At 33.5% G+C, this 20407-nt stretch overlaps 2 protein-coding genes across 6 annotated transcripts in view; both read left to right on the top strand.

Moving 5' to 3' along the window:
- Positions 1–1449, top strand: LOC149902090 (uncharacterized). Its single transcript, XM_090110265.1, has 2 exons — positions 1–191; positions 457–1449. The coding sequence occupies exons 1-2, from the start codon at positions 158–160 to the stop codon at positions 1050–1052; spliced, it is 630 nt and encodes a 209-aa protein (XP_089966391.1). The 5' UTR covers positions 1–157; the 3' UTR covers positions 1053–1449.
- A 1387-nt stretch (positions 1450–2836) lies between these two features.
- ATP8A (ATPase phospholipid transporting 8A1) overlaps positions 2837–20407 on the top strand; it is a 92808-nt gene continuing 75237 nt past the window's right edge. For all 5 annotated transcript variants that reach the window (XM_090110158.1, XM_090110153.1, XM_090110155.1 and 2 more), the window contains exons 1-2: positions 2837–2966; positions 3771–3878. In XM_090110158.1, the coding sequence (XP_089966284.1) occupies positions 2915–2966; positions 3771–3878 (160 nt within the window). In that variant the 5' untranslated portion in view covers positions 2837–2914. The remainder of the gene's footprint in view (positions 2967–3770; positions 3879–20407) is intronic.

Below are 20407 nucleotides of genomic sequence, written 5' to 3'. Positions count from 1 at the left end.
TCTTGACTTTAAAAAAATCTGGACCAAAATCAAATCAATTTTTGCGAACGCAACCTGTGCCGATCGTTAGTGAGTCTATCTGAGAACGCGCGAAAAACTGGTTTATTAGTGTAGACACAAGTCATAACTTGTCAGAAGCCCAGAGGCCGCAGAAAGGATGGCTGCGTTCTTCGACAACGATTCCCGCTCGCGTAAGTACCTAATATTTACGTAATTTAAACAGATATTTAAACAACATTCTATGTGTATCGTGTGTTTATGAGTTGCTTTAAAGTATATCAAGTGTTTTTTGTACTTTACATCGATAGTTTTATTAGAATCTTCTTCGAAATTTAAACACTCACGGTCGTGTGATACCGGTCGTAGTACGTACAATTAATTTGTTTTGTTGTGGTGCATTTTTAAGTTGGTTTTGAGTATTATGCTTCCTAAATATGGTTTTATTTTTTATTTTAGGGCTTAAGCTTACTGATGACATGATAGCAGACCTATTAAATGATGGAAATAATTCAGAGCTAGAAGATTTTGACGAAGACGACCTGGAATTATTCGATCAAGATGTCTTATTTAGGCAAACTAATGATGAAAATCACTTTGAAGGGGAGCAGGTCGATGAATTTGTCCCTGAGAGTTCCTTTATGGCTCCTTCGACGTCATCTACTCCAGTAGTGCCACAACTTTCTCCGTTGATTGAGATACAAATCCCGCCGACACCAAGAAACACTGTTCGGGCATCTAGAAGATCACGCCAAGGCAATTCAACTTCTGCTACACATGATAGGTCCAGCTTATCAGAAGTTGTTCTGGGAGCTGTTCGAGGAAGAGTTTCAGCATCAGCACCCAGGCCAACGAGAAAGAGAGTATGGAAGCAAACTACATTCGCAGAGAAAGCGCACGACTATCCTGCTCTGCAAATAAAGCCGGCAAGGCGTCCAATTGATTATTTTAACGACTATTTTGACACTGAGTATCGCGTTGCACAAACGTATATTTCCTACGCACTACAGTCTTCAGGCCGTGAACTCAAATGTACAAGTGCAGAGATCGCTTAATTATTTGCAGCACATATCATCATGGGCTGCATTTCCTTTCCTCGACTGCCGATGTATTGGAGAGCTGGTACTAAGTTAGAGCTGGTATCTCGTCTTATGTCACGAGACAGGTTCCTTGTCCTTCGTAATGCACTCCATGTTATTGATTCTGATACTCCGGCTGCAAAAGATACAGGTAATCCGCTATGGAAGGTACAACGTTGAAAGTTCTCATACACTTCTTGGATCTTGCGCTGGTCAACTCTTGGAGGCTTTACCGAAACGATTGTTTAGCCAATAAGTTACCTAGAAAAGAATCACTGGCTCTGCTTGATTTTCGTTTGAATGTTGCTGATAGCTTATCCTGCATACCAGATCGTTTTCGTAGAGAAGAAAATGAGGATTATTTACCATCAGTTCCTCCTCGACATTATAAAATATTCAGACCAGCTAATGTTCCATCAGAAGCAGAGGTATGACGGATATGAACACTATCCTGTCTTTGATGACATTAAAGCACCCAGATGCTGTCGAATGGAAGGTTGTGGAAGTCGCTCTAAAATTAAATGTACCAAATGTGATGGGTATTTATGTTTGTCTCGTGACAAAAATTGTTTTATGTCCTATCATGTTAAAAATATGTAGTCTTTATCTTTATTAGTATCTTTTAAGGCTGATTATTGTTATAAATCCTATTGTACTTGACATTACAATTTACAATTACATATTTTGATCTCTTGGAAGTTAATATTTACCATTAATTTTGATTTTATCGTTATTGAGTCTTGAAGACTGATTAAAAATTATAAAAGAATGTTGAATTTGTGTTTTTTTATTAAAATAAATATATTAACATATGAAATTTTCTTTTTTTAATCTATAAATAAATGTAAATATATCGATGAGAACAAACACTCACGATCATGCGACTTACAAATTATTCCTGAGACTCACGATCGTGAGGGTCTGATTGCTGGAGACCAGCATGAACAGGATTTTTTTAAATATTTTTCTTACATTATAAGGACCATAAGGAAAGGACAGAATAAGATTTTAACTGGTTTTGACAAAATTTTTGCTCCCGGTTGTAAAGGGTTACTTATAACTTTTTTGTTTATACAACAAAAAAGTTACTACGACAAAAAGTTACTGAACCTAAGTTGTAGAGAATTTAATTTGCAACGAATAATGTTAATATTGTTTTATTATCAGATAAATAGTTTAAGAGATATATCGTTAAAACCATTTCAACCGCTATTTTCAAGATGGCGGCCATGGGACAAGGGTGGCGACCCCACAAACTTGGTTTTAGCTTCACACTGACCCCCCCTACACATCAAAAAAATAAAATTGCGTCCTCTATAAAACTCAAGGTCAGGCCTAAAAAATGTAACATTTCAATGGATCATATAAATATCTCATGAAAATGTTGCGATAGCTCTCCGCCTCTACGTGCCTCTACCTTGCGGCCTTTAGCGTAATACGAGTATATCATCACTACTATTAGGAGACCATCTCTACCATTCTAATACATTATTCCCTAAATTTGGGATGTAATATACGATGCCTTGGTTCAGAAAAAAGTTAGATAAAACACATATTCCTCCCCTCAATTTCGTCTACCTCGGTTACACCAGACACTGTCATAACCTATAGAGATGTAATCATCAGATATGCAAATAAAGTGAACACAGATAGTAATGACCGAATATCGATATCAAATCGTCTGGCAAATATATAATAGACACCAGTGAGTTATCTTTGCGAGATAACTGTATCGGGCTTATCAATTAGTTCCCGGTAGTCGCACCGCAGCGCGGCTGTCGACGAAACAACGCGATGCATTTATTTACTAAACAAATTAACTTAGTTTAACAACTGTGATGATTCCTCTGAGGGACTTGAGAGAGGGCTATGAAGATCTCGACGGTGAAGGTGAGTTGTTTCATTTATATCTAATTTGTGAGATAAGAAATGATAGAGATCACGTATATCAGAATTTATTATTATTAGGTATTTTCTGTCAGAACTTATTATTTTATACAAATACTGAGACTTTCATTAATATTTTCAAATTAGAAAAGCGCAATAAAAGAGAAATAAACGAGGTAAATAATTGGTATCTAATGCCGTATTTTCACTAAATCTCAAGGTTGGATGCGAGCAATTAGTTATGAATGACTTCACATTACAGGAAAATTACGTGTGTGATATTATAAAGTGTAACATTATTTGTCTTTGTAATAAAATATACTCTGAGTAAAATTCCTTTTCACATTTTGCTTAAAATGGTTACATTTTAATTTACCTACACTAATTGATTAATAACGGTGCTTTGAAACCATAATTATGTAAAAGTATTTTGATTTATAATGAATATGTACCAACAGGCAACTGTGTGGTTTAGAATTATTGCAAATTTTAATATGAACTCACTCATTTGGTATTTCAAAAAGTTTTTGCACTAGACTCTACATTTCTTCAATTTGCTATTACTGGTAAAGTTAATAGTTTACCTACATAATACTTTTGTGTTTATTATATAGTATCTTGTATCTTTTTGCATTTATGAAACTAGTATGAAACATTACGTATATATGGAACCCAAAAGCCGCAATAGAGTAGAGTAGACAATGTCGAATAATCTTAATAAGTATAATGTAGGATTACGGTCGCTACATAGGTAGTTACAATACTTCGGAAGCTTCTCTACAAAACTAACCTTGTACAATTTTGCAGGTGAACAAGGGAGTTTCAGTGTAAAATGGAATGATGTAAAAAGACTTATCACGCCGCCGATCTGGTGGCGCCATGTTAAGAACTACCTGCGACTTTCTGTACCTTTGGGTGAGTAACAGGATAAAAAAACCTATAAAGGATATATTGGTCGTATAATATTGAAGTGTCTACATGTGTAGGTATATTGTGTTATCTCTGCTCTATCAATGAACGATGTGACTCACTCTTCCAAAGAATGTTTAATGTAAGTAGGTATAGTGTGTTATTCATTTATACATATTATCATTCTCTATATTTGGCCTTACACAATAATAAAATATATACTTACATCAATTTACATAATACATACATATACACTATACAGGGTGTCCCACTGTTGGCATACTAAGCTCAAAGGAGGTTATAGTTTTGCACACAGGTTTTGCATACGCTGAGTACGTAAAAAATACTTATAAAATTCCAGACGCAGTCTTTTTCAAATACAAGATGAATTCTTAAAACTCTATGTGTACACCCATAACAAGCAACCCGCCCAGCTTTGCTACCAGCACGTGACCTATCGTTTAAGATTATGTTTGCATAGACAAAATGCTCACATTAGCGAAGCGGTATATGCCGGCTGCGCGAAGCTAGAGAAGAAAATATGGATTTTCAGGAAAAATTTAGCAAAATTTTTTGATGTAATTTTGTTGTTTAAGTATTTTTTACGTGATCAGTGTATGCAAAACTACAAGTCCCTTCGCGCTAAGTATACCAATAGGGGAAAACACCCTGTATAATGAGGACAAAAAATTAATCCAAACGATCGATGGTTAGGTTAGCCCTAAAGAATTATAAGAAAATTAACTAACATACATTATAGTGGGTAGTTTTCTACGGCACGAGTAACAGTCGCTTTAAATTAAATTAAGAAGACGCACACGGTACAATCGCCTTATAAAAGCGCGCTATAACATTTAATTTTAACTTGTGATTACATTTTCACGATGACCCTGACCACGCCGAAGCCGCACGTGTACTGAATTTAGAGCCTTTATCTAACTATAGAGAAGGTTTTCATTAGAGCAGAAATAACTGCAACTTAGCATGACTATGTAAAGGCCTTTACATTTTGATATAATGTGAAGGAAACATTATGTTCAGATTTGGTTAGCTATAGTCTTAGCACAGACTAATAATAATATACTACTACGTATACAGTCTTAGTTATAATAATTATGTAGATAATCTGATGAAACGTTTCAGTTGGAATTGCATGTCGGTAATTGCTATAAAAATAAAATAAAAATAAAATAAATCTTTATTTCACCTTTAGATTATACAAAATTGAATATGAGGCTCTGGTTCTCTTGCTAGGCATAGCCTGTGTTAAGAGAGCCAGTCCCTTCCCTTGATACATCTTGGTCTTGTTAAAGGTAAAAATGAAAAGAAAATTTATACAAAAGCAAAATTTAAAATAAAAATAAAAATAAAAGGGAGAATAGCCAACTCTGTGAATGTGTGCTGTGTGTGTTTGTGTGTGTGTTTGCGTGTGTGTATGTGTATGTATGTGTGTGAGTGTGGGTGGATGTGTGTGAATGTGTGTGTGTGTTTTATTTATTTGAGTAACGAGTGAACGTGTTGTGTAGTAGGTATAATTGCGGTGAGTTACATTAAGAATAATTTATTTAACTTGTGAGATAAGGAGATTTTCTAAGCCATCGTAATCATATTCGTCTAGCCATGATAAAACTGTTTTCTTAAAGGTGTTCCTATTTAGCTTTTTTACATTAATTTTATTGTTCAATTTGTTGTATATACGAGGAGCTAGTACTCTGTATGATTTGTTAGCAAATTTACTTTTAATAGCAGGTACAGGGCATCGATCTATCCGTTTATTCGCTACTTGAAGCGTAGGTACAGTATTAATATGGTATCTCTGGAGAATATTTAAGAAATATAATTTGCGGACACTAAGCACCTGTGCTTCTTTGAGAACTGCAGTGGTAGGACATCTAAATGGAAGTTTCAAGGCAACTTTAATAAGGCAACGTTGTGCTCGTTCCACTTGTATTAAATGCGTTTTTGCCATACCACCCCAAGTGCATATGCAGTAGCGAAGCAAACTTTCGCACAACGCTTTGTAGGCCAGAATCAAGATGTTCTTGTTGGCAACAGCATTAAGTGACTTAAAAATATACACCAGGCGCCGCATTTTAGTCGCTAGGTAATTCGCTTGCGGTATCCATCTTAGGTTATGGTCTATTTGAATGCCTAGATATTTACAGTGCTCTACCCGCGTTAAGTTTATACAAGCACAACTACTGGTATAGTGATGATTTCTGTTACACGGATAGGTATGTAATTTAATATTAAAATCACTAGTAGGCAATCCAGTTTTTGTTTTTGCGAAACAGATAAGATTTGATTTTCTTATGTTGAGCGATAGAAGGTTGTCCTCAAGCCATCTAGATGTCGCCGCCAATCCTGCCTCTGTAGCTATTTTGACGTCACGCCAGTTTCTGTGGTGGAATAGGATGACAGTGTCGTCGGCGAACATAGTAATGTCAGCGTTGGGTATCTGCATCATGCACAGTGGGTTAATGTAGATCAAAAATAAGATTGGCGCGATCGTACTTCCTTGAGGGATACCGTACCGAGAGCTAGTTGCCTCGTTGCTAAACTGGCCATCCACTTTAACACGCTGTGATCTGTCAGTAAGATAGTCCTGGAACCAATTCAAGACCACTCCTCTGATTCCAATATTTTGCAATTTAGCAATGAGGATTCTAGACGACACGGTATCAAACGCCTTTTGGAGATCTAAAAATATTCCCAGGCACTTCTCACCACGATCCAGATATGTAGTTATAAGTTCGGTAAGTCTTAGCGTCGCATCCTCAGTTGAGACTCCAGAACGGAAACCAAACTGGTGTCGTGAAATTATATTATTTATATTTAGGAAGTCGATCAGTCTTTTGGTAACAACTTTTTCTAAAATTTTAGAAATACTGGGTAGTAAGGAGATCGGTCGGTAATTGGAAGGTTCTGTAGCAGTACCCGACTTGAAAATTGGTACTATTACTGATTTTTTTAAAGACGAAGGAAAAATTCCAGAGCTCATACTAAGATTGCATAAAAAGGTTATTGGGTCAACTAGAATTTGAGAGAACTTTTGTAGTATATGAGAAGTCAAACCGTCCCACCCCGGCGAACTACTCTTTTTCATTGAGTGAATGATCTTATTAACTTCATATGAGTCTGTTGGTATTAAAGCCATGGAGTGGAGCGGCCCGTCCTTACTTGTCGCGTTTCTGGAAAGTTCGTCCTCTGTTTTATCAATAGAATTTAAAATTTTGTTTGCTAAATCCTGCCCTACCCCAGTGAAGAACTTGTTAACAATATCAAGAGACTCAACCGCATTTGTATTGTTACATAATAAATTATTAGAAGTTGCCGTTTTTTTGTTCATATTGCAAATTTCTTTTATCGTATTCCAAGTGTTTTTGATATTCCGATTATTAGAAAGTAACTGATTTCTATAATATTGATTTTTTTGTGTCTTAATGATTCTGTTGCACGTATTCCTATAGCGTAAATAATTCAAATGCATAATTTCATTCTTCGGTTGTTTTTTAAGTTTTTTATGCATTGCGTCTCTTTTTCTAATAGATCTCAATATTGCAGGTGTGATCCAGGGTTTCAGAATTCGTTTATTTTTAGGTATTGTTTTATTTATAGAGCTTGCAACTATAGAATCTTTAATACAATTTAAAAGTATATTTGTTGCTAGGTTTACATCCGTCATATCATAAAAGTTAAATTTCAACCAAGGCTTTTCATTTAGTTTATCACCGAGTATTTTCATGTCAATGTTGCACTTACTGTTAGTCTGGATTTGGTTGGATATTTTTGTTTCTTCAATAAAGAGAACTATGGGCTTGTGATCAGTCAATTCAGGCAATACAACAGTTTGAAAAGGTTTTGAGGTTTTTATCATAAAGTGGTCTAAACAGGCATTTTTACGAGTTGGTAAGTTGATTCCTTCAATTAAACCGTGCATTGCAATAATATTCAGATAGTCGTTTGTGTGGTTACTTTTAAGTTCGTTAATTGTGTCAAGGTTCATATCCCCGGTGAGTATGATTTCTTTAGATTTAATATTTTGTAGTATTGTGTCTAATGAATGAAGGTAAGGTGAGGCGTTGGAAAAACTGGGCGGTCTATAGGAACAAACGATGCTGCAGGTACCATTAATAGTTAATACGAGGCAGTTGCCTTCTACCATGTGCGGTTCATGGCACATAGTATTCAAACCTCTCCTTACATAGGCCACAATGCCGTCGTTTTGGTTTAAGCTGTGTTGTGAGTAGAACATATCGTACTGGTCAATTGTCGGTGGCGTACTGTCAGCATTCGTCCAGCACTCGGTGAGCACGATGACGTCCAGTTGCATATCCATAGCGCTAATGTGAGCTATTAATTGGTCGAAGTTACAGTTTATACTTCGTATATTAGCTGTTAGTATGGTGAAGCCTCGCTTGGTATGCCATTTGAGCACATAACGGCATTCTGAATATGTATCGACATTTACACATGTTGGTTTTATATAATTATCCAGATCCGAATTAATATTGTTAACTAAGACATTGAATGTAAAAAATAATATAAGATAAATGACTCTAAAGTAAATGAAAACACGTAAGTTTTATTAAGAATAAACGTTTGATATAATTCGTGGAAGAATGAAAAAATTAGAATTTTAAACGCCTGGCACGTTCTTGGAGAAATATATGTGTTTGTACGTATTTGATAAATGATAATTTGTAGGCGCAAGAAATTTAAATAGCAACCTCTAGTAAACGTAATAAATTGAAATTGTGTATAATTAATAAAGTTGTGGTGTGTAGTAATAGTATTGTATAATTTCTGTATGCGTTTAATTTGTGTTTTGTGTGAGTTGGGGTGATAGGAGTTGGCTTTTATTAAATAAATTATAACTATTTTATTGACATGGTGTAACATAAACAATGAAAATGTGAAAGAATTGTTAGCAACAATGAGAACAAACACTAGTCATATATCTCTTTTGATTTGTCTGAGTTGGTCTTCATTTTTTATTAGTATATGCGGTGATCCTTCTTTTTGGCGTAGATAGATTCTTCCATTTGACATCCAACAAAAAGCGTATGATTCAGATTTTGCGAATTCCCTTGCACAGTAGAACATGCGTCTGTCTACTGGGGTCAGATAGTCCGATACAAAAGCTGGAGAAGGCTGCCCCTCGAAGCCGAAATGATTGGTATTAATTTTAGGACTTCCCGTCTTCTTATTGAATTTCTTGATAGCATCCAACACTTTGTCCTTGGACTGGGTAGGATATATGGGTACTATAGGATTAGTTTTCGAAGAACTACTTCAATAACCTTTATTATAAGTTGGAGTGATGACATTAATCAACAGTACAAATCTCAAGATCCCAGAGCTATCACGTAGTTTCATAAAAGTAGATCATCTGTTCTAGATGGTATCAGAACCTAGGTGTGTCTAGGTTTTTATTGTTATAATATCATTTGACGCTTTAATATTACTTTTGATGTTGTGTACGTCTTGTGAAATGGATAAATGTTAAAGTTTAATTATTTTTCCCCGTTCCTACGCTCACTTACTTAAATAAATTATACAATTTACATCACTACTGTAGTCTGTAGATACTATAAAATAACCCTCCGCTCCCGTCTGTCTGTTCGCGATTAACTCAAAAACCACTGTAGGTTTTTTCATATGGTTTTCACTAATTCTGCTAGGTAGGTATCATGGTTCGTAAGGAGCGTTTAAGTATATTACTTATAATCGGCATCCTATGTAAAGCTGCGTGCGGAAAGCTAGTACCTAATCTCTATAATTTTTTATATCATCTAAGACTATTAGACGATGTCATTAATTTACTCCATATGTTTTATTTGCGCTTAATTATGAAAAGCGTGATAAACACTGACATGAATGGTTAAGCCTCTACAAGTTATCTTTTAGCTTACAAAGTCAAGCCTAGATCACGCAAAGTCTGGGCGGCGGCTGGCATTTCATGTGTCCGCTCTAATTAATTACTTTAACGTGAAAAACTTTCATTTTCGCGATAAGTGTTTATAAGAAAAAAAATTACTGAATGTAATTAATTATTTTTACATTAGATACATTATTTTTTTATATTTGTTTTGCCTAGTGACTTAATGCTTTGATTGATTTTTTTTTTAATTCAGACCAACGTTGTATGTACCTACCTATCTTTGAAAGATTGTTATTAAACAGTTTAAGAATGAAAAACACTTTCTAATATTTTTTACTTTCTCAGCCAAAATCCGGCACGATTGTTTCATCAAATGAAAACGTGAATTTTCCTAACGTTGCTACGTGACATTCATTTTGGTTTTAATGACATTGTGTCAATAATATATTTCGATGCAAGGGGAAATATCAAGGAAAAACTCACCCAACCTTGATATTCACTGACATTTAAAATAAAACAAACGTTAACGATATATCTTATAGTTAATACTTCGCGAGCACAAGACAACTTTTCTCACTAGAGAACTTTAAAGGTTTTTGTTAGAGGTATCGTAGAAAATCTGAACGGTTGTGAAGACTTTTTTAAAATAAAATACGTAAATAAAATGTTTTAATTTAATTAAAGATGTTTCGTGTCGGGATTCATCCTCTTCGAATTTTGATTTGACGTTATTTAAAGTGGCTTCCAACAAGATTTCATCTACATACTTATAACATGTATTCAGAAATCACTTCATACGTTAGAACTTTACAAACAGGAACACTGATTTAACAGATTTATAAAAACAACCAAGAACTCTATACGAAATCCTAACAAAATAAATGACCACGTGACAAAATAATTAACGTACACCGCAGTGATTTGACGATAGAAAACTAGCGTCAAATCTGACCGGAAATAGGCAGCGGCGGCTATTTCCGCCCAACCCTATACGTGCCGTCATAATTTGCGGACCGTACACACCTTCACTTGCTCACCACGCGTTGAGGAAAGCCCGGGATAAAGTTGGGAACAATTTATTTGGAATGATATGGTATGGTATGTATTAAAAAGATCTTCTTTTATTAAAAACCTGAATATTTGCGAATATGAATGGATATGAACATGAGTAAGACTTTACGTAAGTAAGTTACGAGAAACAAGATGTACATAAATTTCCACGCCGTTGTAACAGAAACAAAGTATAAATACTGACTTCAAATTAAATAATTAAAATAGTTACATATTGTATAACGAGACTGAGCATCGAATATAATATGAATAGAATGTTGGAAAATTAGTTGCCAACATATTCATTTTTTATCCCCCAGTTTACCAACTCGTAGTCACCCCAAAGAATACACGCCTTATGTAATTTATACGCGGTGCAGACAAATGGAAAGGTCGCAGATTCTATGTTTTATATATTAGTGAAGGGTGCCAGATTTATACACAAATAAAAATAATAAAACAAACAATATTTACACGCCTCCAGAACGAAGCTTATGCAGTGGCAACTACATCAATGATTTAAAACATAAACTACATACCTATTACTATACGTTAGTTATATGTATTAGCAGTTCGCTGTTCGATCATTAATTATGTAGGCATTTGTTTGGTAGGTTTTACCTATTTGTTATACTTAAGTTATTCTTTTCTGAACTAATATGAAAAGACGTAAGATTTAAGAATTATAGATCTTTCTGGTTCTTTCATTTTTGAGAAGATGAGCTCTAATGATTAATTAAAGTATTATTTGTAAACTAAACTAAGTATCTGATTACTAAATATAACTTTAGCGTTTAAAAAATTTATATTACACACTAGAGTAACTTGTTAATTAATCCCACTTGTAAACGTTACGTAAAACTATTTAACTTTTCCATTTTTAGCTAAAGTGAGGTCGAATCGCTTCCAAGGCTTTGTTTTTCGTCGTCTTGTGACAAGTTTTTCTTTATTTAGAACTGTAAACTTCTTGTTACGAACATACTGGGCTCGGCGTATAACTGTTGGGAATTCTGTTTGAAATCTGAACAATAACTGCAATTTAATTATAAAATTATTCTTTAATCTAGTCTCAAAACTATTTGTCTACCAATTCCATCGTAATTCTTAAGTCAATAAATTTAAATTTTTAATTTTTTAATTTTAATTTCAACCTACCAATTAGTAAAAAAAAAATGAAAATAAAATCAAATATAATCGTAAAAATTCACCTTTTCTATATTAACAGGAATAGTATAATTGTGATATTGCTGGCAAACATATAAAGAAATTTTCGCCACAAACATTTATGTTGTAACGGGTAACCCTTGACCTTGCCGGGTCATTTACAATTCAACTTATTGTTATGAATTAATTTCCTCGCAAATTCAGGGGATATGTTACAAATGTTTTATTTCATGTAATAAAAGGTTAAAACGGGTCCTACGTATGAATAAATTCAAAGAGACGTGTAATGATGGGATCTAAAGCTTGATAATATATTACTTATGGTGTTTCTATGAATAGGCCAATATAGATTAAACCTACCCTAACAGTAGGTAAGCATGCATATAGGTTATACTTACCTATAACCTATATGCATACCTATGCATAGTCTTAAAAGTTTATCCACATAATCATACTGCCTTTTTATGATTTTATTTTCAAAAACACACCATTATATTTACTTGGAAAATGCTTTACCACTTTTTTTTAACATAATATGGCTAAATAACTATAATAATCATAATAAAATACATGTACTTAAAAATCTCCATTAGCCATTGGGTACCATTATGTTCATTAAGCTTCGATGTGTGAACTTGACATCGATTTGGCCTTATTTATTATTTATGTAGTAACGTAAATAGTACGACCACAAGAGTGAGGTAAACATAAACATGTCGGTATCCTTTGACTCGTTATTATTGATTATTCTAAACTCACTCACGTTTACACGCAAAAACAATATCAATTTACCACGTTCTCAACTTTATTTTGAGGTGATTAAGTTCATTATTCTGTGACAATTTACGACTTGAATCACAGTAATTTCGAATTACCATTGATGATTTAACGTAATCTGATTTTCATTAATAATATAGAATTCCTTATAATTTATCAAGGTCAACTTATTTACTTACGTGTTATGTATAAAATTACATCTGGACTCTCTACTTTTGGATAATAATTATGACTGATTCTGATTCTGACTGATTCACGATAATCCGGAGCAAATATTAAACACTATCTTAATTCGTTGGATTTATCTCCGCTTGGATTAGGACATCAATTTTACAATTTATTTACTGGTACCTACTGTTAAATAGGAACTAGTGTCTTTTTGGAAAAACTTAACATCCTTATTCAACATAGAACTTTCAGATTTTAATAAAACTATCTAAGATAGTAGGTAAGAAACAAATAAAAAAATACCATTGTGTATATTTCTGTACAACTCTAAGTTTTCGATTATTCACTACAAAAATAACCCCGTACGTAGGTACTACCCAATGATTGTGAATAATTATTTATTCAGTAGATTGTCTAGATGAACTTTTCAAGGTCGGCTTTTAACTGAAAAAAAAATATTCGGTGATCACTATAAATTTTGAAGCTATTACTTAGTTAAGTTCCTATAAATTCCAACACTATTTAACATGTTTAAGTCTTTAATACTTATTATTATTATTTTATAATTCACGACACGGTTCTTAATAATTATAGTTCATTGAATTATAAAAATATTATGTAGAAATGTGTTTGTTTTGTATAAATTCACAAGTAGGTAATGTAAAGAAGTATCAAAGATTTATTCGTATAAAAGTTTCCAATTAGGTATTTTCTTTTCAAATAACAAGCTTATATTCAATTAAGTAGACGATCGATGTCAATTGAAAGGCAGTGAAATTACATTGAAACAAACTTAAATGCTCAAGCTTAGTCCGGTCGGCACGTCATAGAATCAAACTTTTCCATCGAAGGATTTTTATTATTTAAACTGTTAAGAAAAGAAATGAAATTGTAAGTCCATTGTTTGCAATTATCGCAGTATTTATTTTTTTAATTATGTAGAGCGTAAAATAATTAATTAATACTAGCTGTGCTACGCGGTTTCACCCGCATTGCTCCGCTCCTGATGTTCTTAGGGTGATGATAAGATATAGCCTTCCTCGATAAATACACCGAAAGAATTTTTCAAATCGTACCAGTAGTTCCTGAGATTAGCGCGTTCAAACAAACAAACAAACTCTTCAGCTTTATAATATTATCAGTATAGATAAAAATCTAGTCACAACGCAAATTATTAATGTAAGTATAGGTATAGGTATGTCTTTGTATCCTTTTAGGTAAGAACCTACACAGCTTAATCAGAAGTAAAAAAAGTAATATAAATAAAACGCTATAAAACTAGAGCAAATAACATAGGTATTATGAGTGGGTATGTAAGATACACATTGTTGAGAAATACTACATTTCCGTCTTTAAAACCTTAACGCAGACAAGCTTAATGTCTTTATCAAAGTAGGTTTCCAAGCCTTTTCAGCTGTGTGATAATTCTGTTTCTATTTTCCCGCCCAGTACCACACAGGGACGCGAGGGTGCCGCACGCCGCCGCCCGCCCGCCCTCGGCGCACGATAACTTTGTAAAATAACGTATTCATTACTCAAATAATACTTTATATAACTTTAAATTAACAATATGTGAAATACTGGTAAGGTTTAACCCTTTAAACAAGCAATTAAATCAATTTTTATTCGTGTAAAAACTTACAAGTTGCGTTTTCTTGGAATGAATTTTAAATATTCGAGTTAAACAGGCTATGTTCGGTTTACATTATTTCTATTAGGATAATGTAGAGGTAAAATAAAACCACAGTGTTTTAAACATTCAATACTATGCAGTATACTAGTTTATTGTTATCGGTTCAATAAAAATTCATATCATCATAATCAATCAAGATCTATAAGGTCGAGTTTCAAATTAAGTAATTGTATATCATTTATTTTGTAATTACTTTATATACGAAAAACTGTAAAGCTCTATGCTTAGTTAATTATAAAGAAGTCATTTAATAATTACCTAAATGAAGCTAATTATAATGGTCAGTTTTTAGGAAAGTAAAATTAATATTGTTTTCCTGCTCTTATCATAATAATTACTATGAGTATACTTAGCAACAACAACTGTTTTCTTTTTGTGTAATTACAATAATCAAGAAAGAAATTTGCATAAAAACATGCTAATCCCAGCGATCTCCTGTTAATTTGCACCCTGGAACGCATTTAAATTATTAATATCCTTTTTCCGTACTGTTTACATTGATTCATATTTCATGAAATCTAAAAGGTTTGTTATCCACAAGGAAGATACTAAAAATTTTAATTAAAACTCAGGTAATGTGAACCATTTTATCTTTTATCTTACCACATTACATGTTTCACACATTTCCGGCATCCTTTCAACATTGTTTACCTTTTACAATGTAAATAGTTGGTTCAGTTTTTCAAATAAAATTTCTTCTAAATATTTTAATCATTCTTTCGTTAATAATTAGTTCAATAGTTGATTCATTTCCTTTTTCAGTGTGTAGAAAGGAAGTTAGACTGCTATCTAACGTAAAAGTTATTGCCAAAACAATTAAACAACACATTTTAAAGTTAATTGGGTCAAATGGCAATGGTCAACCTCTGTAGATTCTGCGAGAAACTTATTTGCGCTTATTTTCGAGCTTTTCCATAGACTACAATTTGTAGCGCGTTAGTGTTTCGTTATAAGTTATAAAATACAAACCGTAATAGTCATGTTGTTCTTATTATGAAAACAGATTATTAAAACAGACACAGAGTTCACGTGAAAAGTGTGAAATAAAATCAAAACACAGCTGAAGTAATTGAGTGTGTGCCGCAGCTGTAGGTTTCTTTAACCAATAAATTATTCAGACCTCACTTGTTAAGTCAAAGGCTTCTGCCTCGTCTATAAAGAATGCTTTGAACCTCAGTGAATAATAGATTTTAGTAAGCGATTATGCAAAACCAACCCTTAAACAAGTTACCAGTTCTAATTAACATGTATCGATTGTTTTTCTTTCAGTGCATAAAGAAAATTGTCCCGACTTTTACAAAAAAAATCGTCAGAAACATTAAAATACAAGTATGTAGTACTTAAGAGCTTTATGTTGGAATAGGAACTAAATTAAAAATACACTAAACAATGACGTCATTCGATCAACCAGCGCGCTGTGCTAGAAAGTGTTTCACGTCAAAATAATAATAGAATTCAATTTAACGCACCATATTTGTGAGCGGATGACAAATTGAGTACCATTGTCCACGCGAAACTCATTACAGCTGGCCGTAAAACAAAGACTACTATAATCACGAAAAAAGGTTTCACGCGAAGGGAGTGACTAGTGAGCGCTGAGCTTTATATGTGTTAGTGGGGTGACTATTCTGTCTAATATTTATTTTAAAAGCTTTAAACATTATTTGTTTATCTTTATATAGCTCGATGGTCAAACTTCGACGTAATGCTATCGACCCTTACGTTGTATTATGAAATAAATATCAATGTATTATAAATATAAACATAATATCTTGATATAAATTAAATACATTAAAATTAAGCAACAATGATAACACACTATTAGAAATCGTTTATTGTAATTACTTAACCAATTTTAACGATTGTTTCAGACCGACGCACGTCATGTGATAATTTTTAAGTCCTATAGAAACATTCAGATGAAAGAACAAAAAAAGAATATGGTAATAAAGTATTAATCCAAATTAATGCATTAACCATGCGTAATTCGTATTTTTTGCCTTTTATTCTATAGTTTATCGGAGCTGAATTTAAAGTAATGTTTGCATCCACATTAAAAAAAATATTCCGCAGTAAATGTATATTTTAATCTATTGCTATAATTTAATAAGCATAACTATAATATGTCATAATATGTACACAAAGATATTTAATCACTCTTATCCACGCGAATCATTACCGAACCCAAATTCATGTCACGACTATTAATTTCAATTTCGTTCCAAAAGCATAGTCCCCGCATAAGGGTGTGTACACACGTGACGTCACAAGCGTGGCGTCACACCTGCAGTGTCGCAACTTCGTGAGAAACCGTGTAATCTTATCAGACTATCTTTAGCAGTTCAGTAGATGCGTGGGATCGCGTGTTGACCGACGGTTTCAACAAAATTTAGTTCCTATAAATAAGTGCGTGATTTGTGACTTGCGAGTATGTTAAAACTTAAACTATTGTTTTTATAGTTCATTTATTGTAATAGTTTATTAGATACGCTGTAACGATAGTTATGGTGTGCGAGTGCTTGGACTATTTGAAATAAGTACCTATACTTACACAATTTCACTGATAAACGCGTTTCAGAGTCTCACCTAGAACCTAAATATTTATTTCAGTTTTGAAAAAGTATGAAAGTATTCATGTTTTGTCTATTTACTATTTCATTAAACAATATTATTAGGTAATATAAATTATTATTTATACTATAGCGGTATAGCCTCCTTGTGTATGCTACGGAACATTAGTTTAGATAAATATATAATGTTACTTTACTAGGTAACAGTATAATGTTGTTTCAATGTTTACATTTTTTTTCCTAGAATAATGTATATAAATACTACGATATGTTTCATTCGCAGAGAACTCAAGTCGTTATGTGTAGCACGCGCTAATAGAAGCAATTAACTTCCCGTTAGAGTTTATACAGGTAGTCACGATCGGGATGTCTGTTTATTAGTTTTTAACCAATTATCCATTACTAGCTTTCCGCCTGCGGCTTCTCCCGCTTTGTCTAATACCTGATAAATTATATAGGTACTAAAACCTTCCTCTTGAATCACTCTATCTATTAAAAAACCGCATCAAAATTTGTTGCACAGTTTTAAATATTTACGCATATATAGGAACATAGGGACAGAGAAAGCGCCTTTGTTTTATACTATGTAGTGATTTATTTTCTGTTTCATTAATAATAGAATAAGTAAAACTTGTGGAATCAAATGGCAGAGCAAGCTCTCCAAATTTATACTGACCGCTTAGAGCACGAGTCATCACTTTTCTCAACGACTTTTCCGTAATTAGTTCCAATACCCACTTAGGCCCTTCGCTCATGGAGCTACTCAAAAAGAACTAGTCACAAACTCAAATTACTAACGAGTTGCCTGAGCGTCACAGCCCATACATGTTCTATGGAGATTCGCACACGACGCGACTAGTTACTAACTGGTGAGTAACGCGTTAGCAACAAATCACGCGCGACGCGTCGTGCCGGTCTCCACGCTACTGGTTTCCCGAGTTTCTTTGTTTTTTATGATAAAAATGAACGAGCAAACATTGACAAGTGACTGAAACCTTATAACTTGAGTAGCGTTGTATGCGAGATACAATTTGTAACTGGTTTGTAATCGTAATTACTGATTAGTTCAGTCATTTTTGAGTAGCTCCATGAGCGAAGGGCCTTAAATAATAATTAGTACTAATTATAAACTTCATTATCAACTAATCGATGTATAAGTATCATTCAAAGTTGTAATCGACAGTTTAAATTGTCTTCTCATCATTTTATACCTACATTATCTGATTTGATAAGATCAAGACTGTCATGCCGACTTTTCTCTGTTGACTTATCTTCTTTCCAAATCCACTATCAGCGGAATGATTTACAAACTAGGTACTTCCTGATTGTTAGTGTATTGTTACATTATATTTTCGGCTCAATAACCCAAATTACCTTTATCAAAGGATATTCGACTGTTAAGTCAGAGCACAAACCAACACTTCAGAAACACAATAAAAGCAATACAGAGATATACCTAAGTCATGATTTACCACAATTATTATCATTGAATTTATCTATATGTTTACAAGAAATGAAATAACAAATCTTACTCCAAAACTTACGCGAAATAGATATGAAAAACTAAAATGTAGAGCCTAGAGGCGGCTCCTGGGAAGTCACTCAGACACCAATAAATAAGAAAATCAAAATAAAACATTTTATTTGTGCATCAAACGTAATAAATATAAAATAAGTTTACATACCTAGAGCAATAAAATAAAATATGTATTATTTTCATAGATGTCCTCATAAATACATTAATTGTATCCTGTTGATATTCTTATACTCAACATCTTTCTTAACGTTACGATGACAAAAATAGAGTAGGTATCACAAAGTTATTGAAATTCAATATTAGTTACAGAAATATTAGATAACTAGCGACCTGCCCCGGCTTCGCACGGGTGCAATGCTGATACTAAATACACTACAGAAAAACTGTGAACGTTGTATATAAAAACATAGCGGCCCGCTCCGACTTCGTATAGATAGCCTGGCGGCCGGCCGGTACCGCCGCAAACTGTGGTACTTTACCTGCATATCGGGTGTCATTAAGAATGAATCACTCTAACACTATAATAATATGATATTCATTAGATATTATAACTAGGTTCCTATGACACTGATGTCTGCTGTAGGTGGCTGTAGTAACTTTGATATATAGTAAATCGTGGTGGTCCGGTCGGCACCTGAATATTCAATGTCATAGTTTCTTGTGTTCAATATAGGTAGATAAATGTACTGACAAAATTTTATTTATACGTTCATTAAAAAATATTATCTAAAGGACATGTTTTGTAATTTAAACATGTATTTTCTGATTTCAAAGGATTTATAAATCTGAGTTTAAACCACATTAAAAGTTAAAAAAAATCATTCCATATCATTGATTGATATTTGGACCTATAAGACTTGATGGGTGCTGCATTGTGTTCAAAATTCAAATACATATCCATAATGTGTCTTGTGTTAAACTAACACAAAGATGTGTAAACAAGTGCGTGTGTAAACAAACGTGTGTGTGTGATGGTGAGTGATGGCGTGGCCAGGAGGCTCCCCGGATACTGTGGAGTTACCACTTCATCAGATCGGCAGTGAGGACACGTTGGATGGACTGGCTTTGCCAGCAACCAATGTGGCTGATGGACAAACCAGAATCAGTAAGTTGTAGTCTTGAACTAAATGTTTTATTATTAGATAACATTTTGGTTTGGAAAAATTTTTTCATACATACCTATCACTCAACCTCCTTTTGATTGTGTAGGTACCTACTCATGTTGTGTATTGTACCTAAAAATATAAAAATAAAGCAATTAACATTCACATTAAATTATATCTATTGGACCAATTTTTAAAACAAACATTTAACCCTTACAATATCGGTTTAATATTGCAAAAATCTGACCACGAAGCGGGATTTGAAACGCTTTCGTTGGTTTACAAATTTGCATATAAATGTCGTATAAAGTGTTGGTATCATTATTTTGCAATTGGCGAATCCAAATATTCTCGGCTGAGTCACGTCCACACTGACCGGGCTTTTTCGCGACAAAAATTCTTCGCTCTGTGTGGACACTAGAAATAGGAATAAAACAAAAACTTTTTATATTACAACTAGCTGACCCAGTAAACGTTGTTTTGCCAGGACACCCGTATGACGACCTCGGTTCGGACCTATCTAAAACTAGGTACATGTTGGTATACCAACTCAAAAAAAAAAAAAGACGTGTGCACTCGGGGACTGCCG

Source organism: Colias eurytheme, chromosome 15, assembly GCF_061535395.1.
Source record: "Colias eurytheme isolate Ceu_HAF_F1 chromosome 15, ilColEury1 Martin Lab GWU primary, whole genome shotgun sequence".
Taxonomy (NCBI): Eukaryota; Metazoa; Arthropoda; class Insecta; order Lepidoptera; family Pieridae; genus Colias; species Colias eurytheme.
Note: the sequence above shows the minus strand (reverse complement) of the source record. Positions and strands in the feature narration are given on the sequence as shown.

Excerpts from the sequence above, each read along its gene's own strand:
- LOC149902090 (XM_090110265.1), top strand. The coding sequence starts at position 158 with ATGGCTGCGTTCTTCGACAACGATTCCCGCTCGC. Across the intron at positions 192-456 it reads CGACAACGATTCCCGCTCGC|GGCTTAAGCTTACTGATGAC; the intron begins GTAAGTACCTAA and ends TTTTTATTTTAG.